Genomic DNA, 13,514 nt, shown 5'->3' on the forward strand with positions numbered 1-13,514 from the left:
GAGAGCTAGGCATGGTGTCAGGAAGGCAGGGCTGAGTTTTCAGTTTCAGGCTTACTTGGGATGCTCACTGGGTCTTGTTTTGTTCTGTTTTTTTTTGTGTGTGTTTTTTTTCTTTCTTTGTAAAACGGAAAGATTTGCCCAGGAACATGTGAAAATTAGATGAGACATTGGTGTGAAACAGAATAGGATGTTTTGGAAGCGTGTGCGAGAATACAGCATTATAAATTAGACTCTTTCCTTGGCCCTCGTGATTTTATAGCACGTCCTCAATATTTATTAAAATCCACCCAGACAGCGTTCATAGCAGGCATTGGTGTGCTTTCTGCAGGAGAAAGCTTCGAGCTGATGTGACAGCTGCTTTCCCCACCCTCGGAACCGATCAGGCCTCCGAGTTAGTGCCTGGGAAGGAAGAGCTCAACATCGTGAAGCTGTATGCTCACAGAGGGGATGCCGTGACTGTGTACGTGAGTGGTGGTAACCCCGTCCTATTTGAACTGGAGAAAAATCTGTACCCGACAGGTATGGCAGTAGGATGGGGATGGCCATCATTATAGCTCTTGCCTAATATCTGTTTCTCCTTATGTCTTCCAGTAACCTGTCTTTCTTAAACAAGTTGAAAATCTCTCAATACCATCCCTAAACATATTTTTGGACCTAATATTCCTAGAATTGGGTCTTCCAAGAGCAGAAACTGCTATATGAGGGAGAAAAGAGGAAAAAAAAGTTAACACACAAAAAGGGTAGTTGCCAAGGGAAATTCTGAGATGAAGTGTATAGTAGGTTACTAGGGATGGAGCAGAGGTCTTGAAAATAGGTGAATCTCAGGCCATGAATATTTCTTAAAGCTACCTCTAGCAGGATTTTCGTAAAGTACCAAAGAGATACTATTGTAGGAAAGAAGCTAGATTGATTAAACTACATACTGGCTGGCTTAGTGATGTACTTCAGTCACGAAGATACCTCACTGGGAGTCTTTCTTAGGCTCTGCCTGGCTCTCAGGATTCTTTGCTTTCTCTCTTTGTCACAGGTGTCAGAGACTGTGTTCTTTTTTGTTTTGTTTTCTTTCTTTTTTTAAAATATATTTTTATTGATTTCAGAGAGGAAGGGAGAGAGAGAGAGAAACATCAATGATGAGAGAGAATCATTGATCGGCTGCCTCCTGCACGCCCCCTCCTGGGGATCGAGCCCACAACCCAGGCATGCCCTTGACTGGAATCGAACCCGGACCATCAGTCCACAGGCCGATGCTCTATCCACTGAGCCAAACCAGCTAGGGCCTTTTTGTTTTTCATAGCTACAGACACCTACTTTGTCACTTGGGGCTTTCTTCCTCCCAGCTTGGCTAAGACAGTGCAATGCAGTCTCCTTAGGCCACTCCTACCCAACCCCACTTTGCTGCTGTACAACCACAGGCTCTTTCTGATCTAGGGTTTTATGGCTAATCACTATGGAAACAGAATAAAAATAATAAACATGGGAAAGTTCAACATTTCTTCAGCTAGTGCCCTGTTCTTAGGTTACTTGCTTCTGAGGCAAATGGAATCCTGTTGTGTCTGTGTCCCCACTTTTATCTACTGTGGTCATTTGCTGCTGCTGCAATCCAGGTGGAACAATAGGTGCCTCCAAATCTCAAGTGACTTCCAATTTCTTAAATCTCTGCCTTCTTCAGGAATGAAATCTCTTTGGGCATCCTCTCAGCAACCTCTATAGCTTTTGCTTTTTCTATATCCTAACTAAATCAACCTTAATGTTTGGCCTTGCCAATTCCCCAGGGGATTGACTTTGGCAGTTAAGTGTTTTCTGCGTCTGTTTTTGGACAGTGTACACCCTGTGGTCATATCCTGATCTTCTACCAGCATTCACCACATGGCCTCTGGTGCTCGAAAAACTGGTGGGGGGAGCAGGTAAGAGGATTTTCCTATGTTCTGGCTCTTGGCTGAAACCTACTTAGGAAGGGCAACTACTTTAAGAAATGTACCTGTTTCCTATATTCATTCATATGTTTGAAAAATGGATTTTACCCACCGTGTGTGTTGTGGCTCTCACTTGGCTGCCTCCATGAGCCCTTTGGGCCTCTCTGACCCTTTTGTAAAGTTTAAATAAGGTAAATGATGTGAAGATACCTTGGGAACTGCCATATGCTATACTGTAAATCAATAGGCTGAACTTAGGAGACTAGGATAAGATAGATTGTGGAGCTGGAACCTCAGCTTGGTGCTTCGATATGACCACTAGCCCCAGCCCCCAAAGGGAAAAGGTCTGCTATTCAGGTTGCCATTTTTAATTTTCATTATGAATAATCCTATCTAATAAAGAGGGAATATGCTAATTGACTGCCACACCCTCACAAGATGGCAGCGCCCCACAGCCACAAGATGGCGGCGCTCAGTCCCCTCAGCCCTGCCTCATCCAGCCGGAGTCCCCCAGTCCCCTCAGCCCCTCAGGGGAAGGCAGTTGGGTGCGATTGGGCTGGCAGGAGAGGGCAGTTGGAGGTGATTGGGCTGGCAGGGGAGGGTAGTTGGGGACGATCATGCCGGCAGGGGAGAAGTTAGGCATCAATCAGGGCAGCAGGGGAGCGGTTAGGGGGCTATCAGGCTGGCAGGCAGAGTGGTTAGTGGCAGTCAGGCATGCAGGCAGGTGAGCGGTTAGGAGCCAGCAGTCCCAGATTGTGAGAGGGATGTCCGACTGCTGGCAGTCAGACATTCCCCTGAGGGGTCCCAGATTGGAGAGGGTGCAGGCTGGGCTGAGGGATACCCCCCGCCCCCATACACGAATTTCGTGCACCAGGCCTCTAGTTCTATATAATAAAAAGCTAATATGCAAATTGACCAAACGGCGGACTGGTCGCTGTGATGCACACTGACCACCAGGGGGCAGATGCTCAATGCAGGAGCTGTTCCCTGGTGGGAAGCCGGGCTCACGGCTGGTGAGTGCAGCTGCAGCTGCACTAAGGATGTCCGACTGCGGCTTAGGCATCAGTGGGACATCCCCCAAGGGCTTCTGGACTGCGAGAGGGTGCAGGCTGGGCTGAGGGACCCCCCGAGTGCACGAATCTTGTGCACCAGGCCTCTAGTGTAGTTAATTATTACATTAATAAATATTTGTTGAGTGAATAAATGATGAAGTTAAAATGTGGAATTAGATGGAGGCAGAACATAAATTGTGATGCTTTTGTTTTGTTTGCTGCAGATTTGATGCTGCCGGGAATAGTGGTGCCCCCTGCTGGTCTGCCTCAGGTACAGAAGGGTGACCTCTGTGCCATTGTCTTGGTGGGAAACAGGTATTGTGCCAGCCAGCTGTGCCTTTGGGGAAAAAACTTAGGTAAAATTGGGGAGGGGGTTGGGGAATGACAACTCTCAAAGCATATGGATAACGGATTAAGAGAAAAAAACAGGTTCTTCTAGAAGACAGCGAATAGCAATGAGATATGTGAGGTATCCACACATCTGGGGCCAGTGTATTTGCCACTGATGCTTCTCTTTTTTCCCCTAAATTATTTTATTAAAAATTTTTTAAATATATATTTTTTATTGATTTCAGAGAGGAAGGGAGAGAGAGAGAGAGATAGAAACATTAGTGATGAGAAAGAATCATTGATTGGCTGCCTCCTGCATACCCCCTACTGGGGGGGATCAAGCCCACAACCCGGGCATGTGCCCTTGGCTGGAATTGAACCTGGGACCCTTTAGTTTGCAGGCCAACGCTCCATCCACTGAGCCAAACCGGCAAGGGCTCCTAAATAATTTTAGATTACAGAGAGTTGTAAAGAGTACGGGGTTCTGCTATACCCAGCTTCCTGTAATGATAACATTTTGTATAACCACAGTATAGTTATCAAAACTAAGGATTGGTACAATACCATTAACACAATTACAAACTTTATTTCAGTTTTTCCACTGATGTCTTTTTTTTGCTTCAAGGATTCAGTCTAGAATACCACAGTGCATTTAGTTGTCATGTCTTCTTAGCCTCCTGTCTGTGACATTTTCTTGGTCTTTCCTTATCTTTCATGAAGTCCATACTTTTTCCCCATCATCCACCTCATCATCCTCATTTAATTTTTTCAATAGCTTTATTGAAATGTAGTTTACATATTATTAATTAATCTGTTTCAAATGTACAATTCAGTGCTTTTTAGTATACTTACAGCATTGTTCAGCCATCACCACCCTGCTTATTTTTAAAAATAATATAGGAAGTAATGATAAGAACAATTCTGAAAAATCACAAATTCCTGTATCTCATAATCTTTTTCTCCTAGTAGTAACCATCTCATGTTGATGCATATCTTTGCCAACCTTCTTCAATGCATATATACATGTGCATATAAAAATGTATGAATGTTTAAAAATATAAACAAACAGAATTATACTTTATATTGTTTTCACTTACGATAGTGTGGGCATTTCCCGTGTAGGCAAGCCCAGATATACTGACTCTTACCTACTCTGTGGTGATGGGAGAGGTCCTCTCCTAATGGATATTCTGGTGTCTCCAATTTGTCTCTATCAAAAACAGTATCTTACTGATGCCTCTAGGAATACCAGTGCCAGTATTTTTCTAAAGTAGCTACCATCTCCCTCCAAAAAAGCTGTATCAGTTTTCACTCCCACCTCTGGGTGTGATTTCCCTACATTCTCACCAGCTCTGGATATGACGGGTCACTTTCATTTGTGTCATCTTGAGTGAAAAATGACATCTTATTATTTTACTCCTCACTTCTTTGACAAGGAACAGGTCAGTGTTTAAAGATCTTATTTTTGCTACTGATATTCTCCAATTTGCCTTGAACCTTTTGGAGCTACGCACCTAGAAATGTTTCCTTCCTTGTTTACCTGTAGCAAAACTTGCAGTTGAAAAGAATGGCAGTGTCATTTTTTTTCCCCTCTGGTATTCTATAGAAGAAAGGGGAAAACTCCATAAATATGTATTTGGCCTGCCCAGTTTGGCCTTTAGAATGCATATGGGGATGAAGCTTGGGGGTAGTTTGTGGCAGGTTAAAGGTACAAAGAAGTTTGTTAAAACTACAAGTTCTCTTTGAGGCTGAAGTTCCTGAGTTACTGACCCTGCGGCTGGAAAGACCCCTCTTTTATGAGCTGGGAAAGAAGCCAGATTCAAAGTTTCTGTGGCAGTAACTGACCGATGGGCCCAGGAAGTACAGCTGCTAAGTTAGCAAACATTTTTTCAAGTTCAGGTGTTGGGAACTATGCTCTTGAATCTTCTCGCTTGGGCCCAGGTGACCTTACCCCCCAGCTACCCAGCTGGTCACTGATCCTTACAAGCAGTGTGTGAGCAATGCTTGAGTAACACTGGGATGACAGAGATTTCCCGTTTGGGCTTTGGAAGTTTTTGTAGTTACTATAAATGTGGTTTTGACATTCTGGACACACCCAGTTCCTAGATAGTTACACAGAGCAAATCCCGTTAGAAAGAGTCAACTCAGAAGGAACCTCTTCTCCCTTCTTTATGATATCCTTCAGCCTAACTATGGCTTATGAATGGCCTCTTTTCTGAACTTCGGTATAGGATGGCTATGCTTTCTTTAAGGTAGGGAAGTAATTTATATTTTTGAAATTAAAGAAAAGGAACTTTATCCTCTTGTGGGTTTAATGGCCTGCCTGGGTTTAATTCATAATAGGAATAAACAAAAAGTGTCAACATCAGCAGAGGAATTGCTTAAAAGAAAGAATATTTGGTCAAGGGATTTTTGGGAGTCATATTTATAGGCGAGCTGAAGAAAAGTGAGATTTCTGTGATCCTAGTGGCTGCTTCAGATTTGCAACCATGTTGCTTTTAGCACGTGTGGGGAAAGGTGGTCCTGACATGCTCTCCTGGAAGACGCTCCAGGATCCTTGTCTCTGGCCTTCTCCTTCTCAGGGCCCCTGTGGCCATCGGAGTGGCTGCCATGTCCACATCTGAGATGCTGACTTCAGGCCTGAAGGGAAGGGGTTTCTCTGTGCTCCACACCTACGAGGACCACTTGTGGTGGGTCTGCTGTTTTTTTCTGTTTTACGGGGAGCTGCATGGGTGGAGAGAACATGGGGCCTGGGTTCAGAAGTGAGCGTTTTGGTACCTGCTAAATCCTTCGACAAGTTGCTGACCCCAGGCATTAATTTGTATATATATTTGCCTGTCTGGAGAAGAAATTAGAGAGAACTCGGATTATTTTCTAGGTGGATTATAGAATCCTAGGCTTTGAATCAGGCCTTAGGGATTGTCTGCTCCACCTTCTCAATGCAGTTATAATCTTTATTTTTATAGCTCTGGTCCATCTGGCCTTGTCTGCCATGCACATTCAGGCATCTTTTGGCCCTGTGACAAGTGCTCAGAAATTCTCACTTCTGAATCCAAATCTAAGCAGAGTAGATCCTTAGGCAACGGGGCAATGATGATTATTATGTTGTTCAGGTTTTACATTCCAGATCTCTCCAGTATGGAAGTTACGCTTTCTCATTGTAGCAGTTGCTTTCTGGAGCCATGTACTAGTCTATTTTCTGGTTATTTTTTTGTCACTTTACCAAAACAGTACATAGTGCTTTTCTCAAAAGCATTATACCTGGTCTTTTGGCCAAGTGTTATAGCATGCTGGTATAGATTCATCCTTACATTTTTAGCCCTCTCTTGGAGTTGCTCATTTTATAAATATTAGCTAAGCCTTGCTTTGCTGGGGATACAACCTCATCAGCTATGTTTCGCAGACATTTGCGAGCTGCTTACTGATGTTCTTGCAGCACCTTGCAGTCAACGTCATGCTAAGTTGTTTTATCAGCAGCTCCTCAGCCTCCACTCCCTCCCCCCTTTTAAAAATATTTCTGATATTGACCTGATCAGAATAGCCTAACCATACACTCTGGCATCACTAGGTACCAATAAGCCTTGCTGCAGCTGTTAGTTAAAACTTAGTTTGATCAAGCTTGGCGCTTTTACCTCTTTCTGTGCTCTGCTGTTTGGCATCACTCTTTTTCTCTCTCTTCCTAAGGCTTAGTGGCATAAACCCTTTTTAATCTCTGCTCTGCAAGTTTGATTGCATTCTGCTTTAACACAGAGCAGGTGGCTTTGCAGTCCTTGAGCATTGCAGGTGTTTGTACTTTGTTATATCCTGGGAGCCTTGGGTGTTTGTATTTCACCAAACTAGTCCTACAGACGCATTGCAATCTTAATTTTGTTCTTTAATTCAAAATAGTTTTATTTTTAACTCATATGAATAGAATACTTTTGGGGGGTCTCTTTATTTTTTCTTTAATCTTTTTCTGTCCCCAGATGTCTATTAATAATAATATTATTCCATTGAGATAGAGAGGAGTCAAGAATTATTCTCCCCATTTCAGAGATGAGGAAATTGAGGCATGTGACATTTCTGGTTACAGAACTGGAAATAGAGTTGATATGAGACTCCAGGTTCTCTGTCCTCTCCTGGATACCCCTCCTCAGCCTGTGGCTCTACTTGCTCTGAATTCCTGGCTGACCCCTGACCCAGGTTGGAAAGTGCTGTGTTTGGTGTTTCTGACATGAGCTTTTTTCAGGCGATCTGGAGACAGGTCCTCTCCACCTTTTATTGCCCCACTGACCCTGGATCCCCCAGATGTCAGTGAAGAGCAGGATGACATGAGGCGCCTTACCCTGGAGAGAAAGGAGGAGGAGAATGGGGAAGATCAGCAGATGTGTGGGGAGAAGACCCTACTAGAAGCCTCAGAAGACCCTGGCGTCGGGGGCCTGAACCCAGACCCCGCAGATAGCAAGACCCTTCAAGGTATAACGCTGGTCGTGGGGGGCCGTCCTCTCAGTTTAGGAGCCTGACGTGCTCCACTCTCCTGACTGGAGCAATACTGGACCTCTGGGAGGGGAGGCCACATCCTCATTTCTGTGGAGGCGGTGCACCAGCTTTGTGACATCGCACCTGGGAGTCTTCCCCACACAAGTCAGGCTTCCCTGGGGTGTCTGCCCTGGCATTTGGACTGTTTCCAGCTGCAGAGCCCTGTAAGGTTTCTTTCCGTCAGAAGTGTTGGCTCCTGGCTGGGTGGGACTTTGTGCTTAACCCCTTCTCTGGGGTCAGCCCTCTTCAAGGCCTCTGTGCACCAGAGAGTCTGGGAGCTTTGGAACCTGGGGATGGATTCCGTGGGTAAAGTGGGGTCGGGATGGAGCTGGGCGGGGAGTGCCAGGCATCTGTATCCCCCAGGAAGGATGAGGTTCTGTCTTCTCCTTGCAGAGCAAATGGATGAACTGCTACAGCAATGCTTCTTGCATGCTTTGAAGTGCCGAGTCAAAAAGACAGACCTCCCTCTACTCACCAGCACTTTCCTCGGTAGCCACGTGTTCTCCTGCTGGTACGGAAGGCATGTGTGGGTGGGCGGCGGCCAGGCACAGTCTCTGCCTTATTCCTTGGTGGTGGGACAGGACGGGGCTGATGGGGCATTGGTTGAAGGACACATGGTGGAAAGAGTGGAGTGCAGGGTTGATCTGGTAAATAAAGTAGGTCCTAAGTTTTAAAGCTTAAATCTTAGCCAGCGAAAGGATGCTGAGGAAATGGACAACGATTTCAGGGCACTGCTCTGCTGTGGTGCTCCTGGCAGCACGTCCTGTCCAGGAAGAGTCCGAGCGGCCTCTTTGTCAGGAGGCTTCTTCTGGAACGTCAACCCCCTCACTCTCCTCCTGAGAAGTAGGTGGGCTGGGTTAGGTTGTATCAGGAGGAAACATCAGTATGCTCCCCACCTCTCCTCTAAGAGAAAGTGCTGTGTTTGGAGAGGGAGTATCACTTACAGATAGGACTGAACTTTGAAGACAGAGCCATCTGAGCTCAAGTGGCAGCTCCACAGGGAGTGGGAGCAGGCGAGGTCAAACTTGGCTCTGGGCTTCTCTGAGCCCTCATTTCAAGCACAGCCTGCCCTGGCTGGTGTGGCTCGGTTGGACAGCATCCTGTGCTCCGAAAGGTTGCTGGTTCGATTCTCAGTCAGGGCACATGCCCAGGTTGTAGACTTGATCCCTGGTAGGAGGTGTGCTGGAGGCAGCTGATCGATGTTCCACTCTCACATCGATGTTTCTCTCCCTCTCGCTTTCTCTCTAAAAATCAGTAAAAATAAAATCTTAAAAAAAAAAAAAAGATTAAATAGCCCGACATTTAGTAAGCACTTAATAAATAACATGTCAGGAGGTTTGCTTACTGAGTTTTACCCTGAGACTGACCTTCTTTTTGTAAAGGCTTTCCTAGACAAGAGTGGGGTCTGGAGTGTGTGGCAGGCATTTGGTCATTGGCCCTGACTTTGCTGGTGGCAGGTAACTGAGGGACCCTGAATGTGCTCCAGATAGAGCTTCCTAACCTGGTGGTTTCTGGAAGGGCTCCCTGGGAGTCGCGCTGCTGGTGTGTGGCGCACGTGGAGAGAAGATGGAAGCTATGGGGAGTGTTCATTAGGAGCCTCCCCTGTGAACTAGTAGCCCTAGGGCAGGAATCAGCAAACATTTCTGTAGAAACAGATAGTAAACATTCCAGGCTCTCAGGCCGTGCAGTCTCCATTGCAGCCATTCCACTCTGGGTTGTGGCACAAAGGCCAAGGCCGTGGAGTCCGCAGATGGGTGGGCGTGGCCTGCAGGATATAGTTTGCGGAGTTCTGCTCTAGGCCCACTTACCACCATGAGCTCAGTGTTGGAAAGGTTCACCTTGAGGTGGAACTTCTGAGGCCTCAGAAAGTTGTCTAGTTTCAGAGGAATCTAAAGCTGTGTCAAGTACAGTGGCTATTTAAATTAATTAAAATGAATAGAGTTTAAAATTTAGTTCCTCAGACACAGTCACATTTCAAGTGCTTAATCGCCACACTTGTAGAATAATAGATAGTGAACATTCCATGTTCACGGAGGGGTCTGTCGGACAGCAAAGATCTAGAGTAGCCTGGAGCGTGTCCCACTGCAAAGCCACCAGGTGGAGCTCTGGCACAGTGGCCTCTTTCTGAACGTGGGGGAGGAGGGCTCAGGAAAAATGCCTCCCTCAGTGCAGGCAGGTCCCACCACTCTGGCTCTGTTAGCTTAACTTGCCTTTTCCATCTGCCATCAGCCCTGAAGGACGGCAACTGGACATAAAGAAGTCAAGCTACAAAAAAGTAAGCAGGCCCTTCTCTGCACACCCACAGAGAGTTGTGTTGGGGCACACGTGGCATGAGCTGGGTGGGCACAGGAAGCCCGTTCTCCAGGGCTGAGGCTGGAATTAAAGTTTTAATTCCAGGTGTAAGGTGGGGGCGGGGAGAAAACTCCCTGGGCTGAGGCAGTGGGTGGGCACCCACTCCCTTCTCTCCTCCGCACCCTTTGATATCTGATCAGAGTTCAGAAAGGCTTCACTGTTTAGTCTGTAGCAGCTTCTCACCCCCTGAGCCTCTGGGTGGGGGCCTCCCCGTTCCTAATTTGATGAGAGCAGGGACTGTCCCGAGTCCTTCCCCAGGACCTGCCTAGCTCGGTGTCTGGCACATCCTAGGTGCTCAGTGTGTGCAGAAGTGACAAAGTCCCCTCCCACTGGCCCTCTCTCCCTTAGCTCTCTAAGTTCCTGCAGCAAATGCAGCAGGAGCAGATTATACAGGTCAAGGAGCTGAGCAAAGGGGTGGAGAGCATTGTGGCTGTGGACTGGAAACACCCCAGGTGAGTGCAGGGGGCCTGCTCACCGTAGCTCAGCTGGCCCTGGGGCACTGGGGCATGGACTGGGACTTGCAGACACACTAGTATAAAATGTGTTTTTTCTTTCCTTCTGCTGGGTTTTAGGATCACATCTTTCGTCATACCTGAGCCCTCCCCGACCTCCCAGACTATCCAGGAGGGTAGCAGGGAACAGCCCTATCACCCTCCAGATATAAAACCCCTCTACTGTGTCCCAGCCAGCATGAGCCTGCTCTTCCAGGAGTCTGGCCACAAGTGAGTTTTTGGAGAGCAGCCCTTCTCTGCCTGCTTGGTGTTCTGGCCTGTAGTTCCTCTCCGCCTGAGTAGTATTCTTCTGTGACTGGCAAAACCTCCCCTGCCCTGTTCTCCCTTTCCCCCAGGTCCAGCTCAAGCTTCCTTCCCAGAAAGTGTCTCTGGACTAAATGAATGAGAGAGTAGGTCTCTCCCTTTTCTACCTGTAGTTACTCCTCACACGGCCCTGCTTACTACCTCCATCAGGAAGAGGGAAGAAAAGAAGAGGTTGAAAAGCTGGGGAAAGCACCCTGCTGAGCAGGGAGTGAGTCTTGGTGTTTGCAGGTTGTCTCCTGGCACACCATGAATTAACTCCCAACACTTCTCACCCAGGAAGGGGAGCATTCTCGAGGGCAGTGAGGTCCGGATGATCATCATTAACTACGCCAAGAAAAATGACCTGGTTGATGCAGACAACAAAAAGTGAGTGGATCGGGAGGAGACTGTGTCTGTGTTGGTAGTGTACATCTTTAGGGGACTCAGACAGTTTGTGGATGATGTTGGGATGGAGGGGCATGTAGAAATAATCAAGACCAGGGTTTCTAAACCATAGGCTGTGGACACCTAGTTATTGTCTAGACCAGTGGTCGGCAAACTCATTAGTCAACAGAGCCAAATATCAACAGTACAACGATGGAAATTTCTTTTGAGAGCCAAATTTTTTAAACTTAAACTTCTTCTAACGCCGCTTCTTCAAAATAGACTCGCCCAGGCCGTGGTATTTTGTGGAAGAGCCACACTCAAGAGGCCAAAGAGCCGCATGTGGCTCTTGAGCCGCAGGTTGCCGACCACGGGTCTAGGGTGTTCAGTTCCATGTTTGATGTCAACATTGGCTATAGACTGGGAAGTATGATCTCATACCTATCTTCTACTGATTTTCAAATGCAGGTGCTTATTGGGAGTGATAAAATGCAAACCTTAAAGAATTACAGCTTTTTGGTCTTTTTAAAAAATATATATTTTTATTGATTTCAGAGAGGAAGGGAGAGGGAGAGAAAGATAAAAACATCAATGATAAGAGTATCATTGATTGGCTGCCTCCTGCATGCCCCCCACCTGGGATCGAGCCCACAACCCAGGCATGTGCCCTTGACTGGAATTGAACCCGAGACCCTTCAGTCCACAGGTTGATGTTCTATTTACTGAGCCAAACCAGCTAGGGCTTCTCTGTTTTCTTAGTATAAGTGGATACAGAAGGTAAACTACTAAATGAAAAGCATTCCATAATATTTCTTTTTACTTATTTTAAAGTCAGGTTCTTTTACTTTGAATTTTTATTGATTTCAGAGCGGAAGGGAGAGAGGGAAACATCAATGATGAGAAAGAATAATGATTCTTCAACTACCTCCTGCACTCCCCACACCCCAGGCATGTGTCCTGACCAGGAATCGAACCGTGACCTCCTGGTTCATAGGTCAATGCTCAACCACTGAGCCACACCGGCCGGGCTTATTTTTACTTTTAAAAGACATCAAAAAGTTGTACTGGCCTACTCATAGTTAGCTAGTAGCAGAACTGAGCCAAGACTCCTGGTCTTCAGTTTTCCCCCCACGGCCCGCTTCTCCCTTGTTCTGGGAAAGCACACTTGCACCTCCCATCATGGAGTGTGGTCCCATTTTGGTTCTAGTAATCCTGACTAAAAAGGATGTTACGATAGGTGAATCCTGAGCTGGCCCCTGGGTCAGAAGGGGCGAGGCTAGGACTTCTCTGTTAATAGCCTCTTCTTTCTCTTCAGTCTCGTGCACTTGGATCCCATCCTGTGTGACTGCATCTTAGAGAAAAGTGAACAGCACACAGTCATGAAGCTTCCATGGGACAGTCTTCTGACCAGGTACTGGGGCAGACCGCCCCTCTCCAAAGTTTCAGCCCCTCCCCCAGCACCAGCACACTGAACTTTAGAATCGTCACTGTCTTAGTTTCTGACTTTCCCTAATTCATATCCCGTCAGTCTAAATAAACAGGCTTGGGTAATTCTCATGAGAAGGGTCTTTGGAACGACATGAGCCAGCACAATAGAGGAGAACTTGAGAGGGAGAAAGAAAAAGAACACTTTAAAAATAAGAACTCCAGAAAGATTTAGAAGCAAAAGAAGGTGTAGAAGGAAGTGTTTTAAGTCTTCAAAGGAAAGATTCTTATACTTTTTCACAGAACCAAAACTGAAAATAATTTATGGCAATAGTTTGCAGACTTACAGCCGTGGGTCACATCTGGCCTGCTGCCTGGTTCTGCAAACAAGGTTTTATTGGGACTCGCCACGCCCATTTATTTATGTATTGTCCTCGGGCTGCTGTCATGCCACAATGGCCGAGTCGAGTGGTTGCAACAGAGACCACATGGCCCTTAAAGCCTAAAATATTTATTGTCTGACCCTCGATAGAAAAACCCCCATTTGTTGAAACCCATATATTTAATGGCAAAGAGAAAATCTGGTTAAATAAAAGGCAGAAATTCCTTCTGCTAAAGGCATTCTATAACGTGCATTATTGCAGCATGTCGGAAATGTGACACTTCACCAGCCTGGGTAAGGTAGTTTTAAGACAGGTGGTAAGTCCATAAGAAGCCCGGGCAAATTCTCTGAAGGCCAGGCCAGT

At 46.3% G+C, this 13,514-nt stretch overlaps 1 protein-coding gene across 5 annotated transcripts in view; it reads left to right on the forward strand.

Moving 5' to 3' along the window:
• Positions 1-13,514, forward strand: part of EIF2D (eukaryotic translation initiation factor 2D) — a 39,571-nt gene that overhangs the window by 22,280 nt on the left and 3,777 nt on the right. For 4 of the 5 annotated variants that reach the window (XM_079760839.1, XM_079760838.1, XM_079760840.1 and 1 more), the window contains 11 exons: positions 329-519; positions 1,821-1,904; positions 3,190-3,280; positions 5,878-5,985; positions 7,524-7,750; positions 8,207-8,324; positions 10,043-10,088; positions 10,514-10,617; positions 10,738-10,887; positions 11,257-11,346; positions 12,659-12,754. In XM_079760839.1, coding sequence (XP_079616965.1) covers positions 329-519; positions 1,821-1,904; positions 3,190-3,280; positions 5,878-5,985; positions 7,524-7,750; positions 8,207-8,324; positions 10,043-10,088; positions 10,514-10,617; positions 10,738-10,887; positions 11,257-11,346; positions 12,659-12,754 — 1,305 coding nt within the window. Of the gene's footprint in view, positions 1-328; positions 520-1,820; positions 1,905-3,189; positions 3,281-5,877; positions 5,986-7,523; positions 7,751-8,206; positions 8,325-10,042; positions 10,089-10,513; positions 10,618-10,737; positions 10,888-11,256; positions 11,347-12,658; positions 12,755-13,514 lie in introns of those variants that run through there. The other variant, XM_079760841.1, reaches the window with a different exon arrangement.

Source organism: Cnephaeus nilssonii (assembly GCF_951640355.1).
Source record: "Cnephaeus nilssonii genome assembly, chromosome: 21".
NCBI lineage: Eukaryota > Metazoa > Chordata > Mammalia > Chiroptera > Vespertilionidae > Cnephaeus > Cnephaeus nilssonii.